Source organism: Aplysia californica, unplaced genomic scaffold (genome assembly GCF_000002075.1).
Source record: "Aplysia californica isolate F4 #8 unplaced genomic scaffold, AplCal3.0 scaffold00857, whole genome shotgun sequence".
NCBI lineage: Eukaryota > Metazoa > Mollusca > Gastropoda > Aplysiida > Aplysiidae > Aplysia > Aplysia californica.
This window is the reverse complement of record NW_004798127.1, coordinates 159,512-165,224: the sequence shown is the minus strand read 5'-3', so window position 1 is coordinate 165,224 and position 5,713 is coordinate 159,512. Positions and strand designations below refer to the sequence as shown.

The following is a 5,713-nucleotide window of genomic DNA, read 5'->3' as shown; positions in this document are numbered from 1 at the left end:
TATATATATATGACAAACGTATATTAGTGAAATGAGTGTATTAGAGTATTCTCTTTTGATTAAAAAAATAAATTATTCCACTTTGCTTATCCTCTTGGAAAGATGTTCTGCATGGCGTTGTGGCTTACTCAAATAAATACAAAATTAATACAATATGCTTAAAAGCATGAATAATACTAATACACAATATCACGACCAAAGTCAATCGACTCACCACTGCGCATCTGGCCACCACTGTGACTGTTCAGCCCTCTGTTACTGAGCTGACGTTAAATAAACGCATAAACTTTTGGTCGAACTTTTTTACGTCAAAAGTATTTACAGTTTGACGTTCTTCCTACACGCTCAATAGGCCTATTTATATATATATATATATATATATATATATATATTGCGCAATGATCAGTTTGTGCCTTGACTTCGCCATGGAAGCACCAATTTAAGAACACTGGCTCTTGCTTTAGCCTTCAGGCGAAAAAACACGAAAAAGGAACGAAAGTGGAGAAAAAAGGGGTTTCTACTCTTTAGATGGCGCGATGATGATATTTTCTATCCCACGTCGAATAACAAAATTCTGTTTATGTGTGCGCAAAATATAGATGGGGTACCACATGTACGCACAAATAATTTGATGGTTTAAGCAACAACAACAAAAGTAAAATAATAATACAATTTTAAAAATAATTTTCTGGATATACAGTACTCAAAATTTTGACATCAATGCTTTTAGGACATCAATATCAGCAATACTACACGATTTTTAAAAGATGTCAAATAATTTGACAAAAAAAATCTTTACAAAAAAAGGATACCCCAGTGCCACCAACATTAAACAAGCCACTGTGAGTCTGGGCTCACTAACCCCTGGATCCCCCAGTAGTTTGTTTGGTTTGGTTTGGTTGTTGTAGTTGTTGTCGCTGTTGTCGCTTTTTAAAAGAAGATATACTCTCCCATTGACACAATTTTGATCTTTTTGGTGGAGTACCAACCGCGGCTGAGAGATCTAACTGTATCTCAGCAGAAAGATATATACTGCGAAAACCAAGAATTTACTCCCAACTCGGGAATCGAACTCGTGTCTCCTGTGTGCGACAGCGAAGCGCCTAACCGCTAAACCATAGAGGCTGGTCCTATTTGTTATGATAATCTATCTATCAATCAATCAATCAATCATACTCCACTTCATTCACTCAGCTGTTTCAGCCTGTATAATATGTTCTCTAATTATTATATGCACTATGTGACCGTTTTTGTGTCGACGTGCTTCTCTTTACTCAAACGAACAGACAGACAAACAATTTTGCCGACAATTTAAAGAGTTCAGCCATTTGAGCCCCTAGTTTTAGGAATAATATTATGAGAAAAGAACCCCCCCCCCCCCCGTCTCTCTCTCTCTCTCTCTCTCTCTCTCTCTTTCTCTCTCTCTCTCTCTCTCTCTCTCTCTCTCTCTCTCTCTCTCTCTCTCTCTCTCTCTTGCACACACATTCTCTTATCCTCTCTTATCTCTCTCGCACTCTCTCGTAAGGAAGTGCTGATAAACGCAAATGTAAAGCCCGTTGGACAGCTCAGGGGTACGGAATTCCTCCACTCAGAGACAACATGGCGACCTTGATACGCAAAGTCCACCAGCTGAAGCTTTCAAAGGTAGGCCTGTATTATTAGATGAAGTATAAACACTAACTGAACCCCTGTGCGCTTTGATTATTGCCAGTTTCAATCGAATATGCTTTGACTTTGAGTGTTTCATCTGTGTACTTTTGTACATAAATGATATGCCAAAGCTGATGATGTCAAGTTCAAGATCACCAAAATTTCACGTTGTGTTGTTCGCATTATTCAGCAAGCAGAGTACACACACGTATGACTTTTCTAGTCTACAACTTACACTCCACCTCAACAGCTTACCTCTTGTCATTTTAAGAATAATGAAATAGCTTTGAGAAACAGTTATTAAAGTGATAGTGAAAACAAACTTTCATGATCTAGATTCTAGATCTAGAATCTAGGCTTCTTTACTTCTTGATCCTGTTCTTTGACTTTGTTGACACTTTCGAAAGTCTTTGAATTTTGAAGTGACTAAGTTGTTGACTTTGACTTTTTTGTTAGTTATAGATCTAGAATCTAGATCTAAATCTAGATCTAGACTCTAGATCTAAATTCTATTGATAGAATCTAGACTCTATATCTAGATCTAGATCAAGAATCAAGTTGGAAAGTAGATAAGGAGGTCCCCTAAGACCTAACCTAAGAAGCAAGAGTGATAGTTGGAAAATGGTTTATTAGATCTAGAATCTAGATATATCAGAGTCTAGATCTAGAATCTAGTTTTGTTTGTGTTTTTTAAACGTTATATTGACCACGCAAGTGTATTGCACTTTTTTACAATTTCAATCTCAATTTTTATAGAGGCCAGGGCAAAGTCGACTTTAAGCCCAAGGTCGACGCTGGGACCCTCATTTACCAGTCGCTCGTGACTCTCGACTCTTGGTTAGGCCTACCTAGCGTAGCCTTGATCTAGACCAGCCTCCCCTGCCCTTCAACGGGGAGTCGTCAACGTTGGTGGTGGGTGTGGCGAAGTTAGAGCAAGCCAAGAAAAAAAAGTTTTTATCAAGATTTAGGCCCTAGACCTAATAGTATCAAAAGATGAAGTGAGAGGCTGGCTGGCCTGCTCGTCGTGCAGTGCTTGCGTGCCAGTCGTTGTCACCGTCACTGGATCAATTTTTTTTTACCAAAGGGAAGTAACAAGTAAAATGCCAATGCCACTCGATTTCAAAATCCCACGTTTGTTATCCGAAGCCGGAAGTCGAAGAGCTAAAAATAGAATTAGTCAGCCCAAAACCTTCTATGACAGCATTAGGAAGTTGTAACTTCACTTTGAAGTCAAGGTCAAAGACACAGTCTCTGTCGCCTTTTAGAGTTTGACGAAAACGTTGAGTTGATGTTCCAACTTTCTTTTATTGTCCGACTTTGCCATAGCTTAAATTTTAATGATGATAAAATGTCATTGAATATTGAATTGCTGCTGCTGGATGATTGCTCCTTATAGGCTTTAAATTCCTCTAGATCTAGATCTATACCCATACATGGCCTCCTATTTAACATAAAATTAGTGTCTAGATTTAGAAAATAATTCAGATTTGATCCGCTTTCATGGTCCTAAATTTTATTCCCCCGTTGGGCTTCTCTGACATGTTATCCAGATGAAAGTAGGCCTACTTCGTTTTGTTTTGATGTTCGACATTACATGTGGTATTCAGTTGCAGGATCTGGTCTGGTTGATTAATATAGCAGCTGTCAAGTGCACACTAGGAGACCCCTACCTTGCTTATCCCTGAAGTTAAAGCAGAGAACTTTGATAGAGCTATCAGCCTCTCGAATTCAACATCTTATTAAATTGCATTCCACACTCTTGACAAAAGATCTGACCTTGGCTTTATGACTTGTAGACGTGTAACTCACCCCACAAATTTTGACGCTTACGACTCGTAACACTGAAAAAGATATACTTTTGATTTTGAAGTACACTTAAAACTTTCTGGATTCGGTCGAGTGTGCTAAAACGGCAGCTTTTGTTCCTTCATTCGTGAAGGAAAATCTGGCTGGGCAGGATCGAATCAGTTGAATAAAATAGTATGCACTGTATATATTAGAATCTAGTAGCAATTGAATTGTCGTCATGATGATAACAGTCATGTGACAGTGAGTTTTGACTTTGAGTACTTATTTTAAGAGTAGCACAGTTTAAAAGACTTTCATTTTTGTTTTGTTTTTTTGCAGGGTGTTGTTGGCCCCCTTATAAACCAGGTGCGATGTCTCAATTTACAAGAGTTTCAAAGCAAAAAATTGATGGCCGATAATGGAATCACAGTTCAACAGTTTGAAGTTGCAGACACCAAGCAGGATGCGCCTTCCATTGCGTCCAAGCTCAGTAAGTGGTCAAAAAGACAGCTTTAGAGAAGAGAGTCAAGACTATTTCAGAGTTTGATTTATATATATACATAAATTATCCTACCTGGGATTGCTTTAACTGTAAAGTTTTAAAGCACTCTTTAATAGTAACTAGCATCATGTTTTGATTTTTAGGGCTGTTTGCAGGTGTATGAATGCGTATGTTTGTTACACACTGTTAGCGGGTTTTCTCTAATAGATTAAAGACTGTGGGGGCTTTTAAAACTTATATGATTTACTTTGAACTTCAGAATTGATCACTTGTTTTCTATATTTTGTCAACTTTATTGGTTGAGAATAGAGTAGAGAACCTCACAACCAATGTCTGTCTGAAAATGTTCCTTTTGGGGAACAATGTTTTTCATTTCTTTGAAGTTTTATTCATTTTGATATTTTGAATTCTGTTTCAGATGTGAAAGAATATGTTGTTAAAGCTCAGATTCTTGCTGGTGGCCGTGGGAAAGGAACTTTTGACACTGGTTTCAAGGGAGGCGTCCATCTTACAAAAAAGTAAGTCAAAAGTTTTGTCATAGCATATCACGACCCCGGTACTTTTTTGTCGTATCTCCATTTTTAATAATAGTGAAAACAGTAAGAAAGAGTGAGCTTAAGAAGATGTCACATGTTCACTGTTTAAAAAATGGAGATACCATAAGAAAGTACTGAGGTCGCGATATTTTACACATCCTTCTCTTTTACATTTTAAACCTTGCCTTGTTGAGAGGTTTCCTGAACATAACAGAGAAGCTCAATGTACATGTATATTTGTACTTTATGAAGTGTTCAATAGAAACTTAATATCTATTCAAATTGTTCTCTTTTTCAAGCAGAATATTCCTTTCAGTATGGCTTCATGACACCTAAGAACACGTACAAGGTTTTGTGGTATTTCTCAGCAGTTTGGTCTCAGCATGGACATGCTCAAATCACTTTGAATGATTTCTTTCAATTTTGTTACCAGCTAAGATATCTCTGTTTTGTGGGATGCTATATACAGCCGTTGGCATTGAATTATCAAATAATTGTGATGAACACTTTATAAAGTTTTGCTTAGAGGTTTGCTTTGTTCAGTAAAAGCTTGGATTGATTTGAATGTTGAGAGATCACCAGCCATGTTGTTCCGTACTTGTAGAAACGAATGTGTCACGACGTTGTGGAATCAGGTTCTTGTCAAATTTTGGGCATGTGGAGGTATTGATATCATTTGAAAGCTTGTTCATTTGTTCTGCTTCGGATTGAAAAAATATCCATTTATCTTGAATAGAAGTGGAGATATTTGCGAATGAATTAGGTGGGGGTCACCTGGTTTCAGAGGTAAAATTAGTGAGAAAATGGCCGCCAAAGATAAGTTATTTCCTTAGTCTGAGAGTTTGTGGAAACTGAACATTTACATTTTTTGTGCCTTTAATCAACGTTTTTTCCAGTAAAATCCAAAAATCCACAGCTAAAAAAAAAAATTCTATAAAAATTTACAAACTTACTTGTGGAAAAATTTCAGTTTCTTCTCTTTGATTATTTTGATGAGCGCCTGATTTCACCATGCTGCCTTACAAATGTGCTGTGAGCTGAAGCAAAACATGTGGCCCACAAGGGACCTGACCTGATTCTACTTTTTTTATTCATCAACTTCTTTATACTAAAGCCCTTCTGATGTCCAAGGCCTTGTTGAGAACATGCTTGGGAACCGCTTGACCACTAAGCAAACTCCAAAGGATGGTGTTCCTGTTACTAAGGTTGGTTTGAGCTATTTGTAGTGTATATATAT

General features: G+C 37.4%; 1 protein-coding gene across 1 annotated transcript in view; it reads left to right on the top strand.

The window, feature by feature from the left end:
- Nucleotides 1-1,557: 1,557 nt before the first annotated feature.
- LOC101858974 (succinate--CoA ligase [GDP-forming] subunit beta, mitochondrial) overlaps nt 1,558-5,713 on the top strand; it is a 14,600-nt gene continuing 10,444 nt past the window's right edge. The window contains exons 1-4 of the mRNA XM_005110148.3: nt 1,558-1,644; nt 3,778-3,928; nt 4,359-4,458; nt 5,591-5,681. Of these exons, the coding sequence (XP_005110205.1) occupies nt 1,600-1,644; nt 3,778-3,928; nt 4,359-4,458; nt 5,591-5,681 (387 nt within the window). The 5' untranslated portion in view covers nt 1,558-1,599. The remainder of the gene's footprint in view (nt 1,645-3,777; nt 3,929-4,358; nt 4,459-5,590; nt 5,682-5,713) is intronic.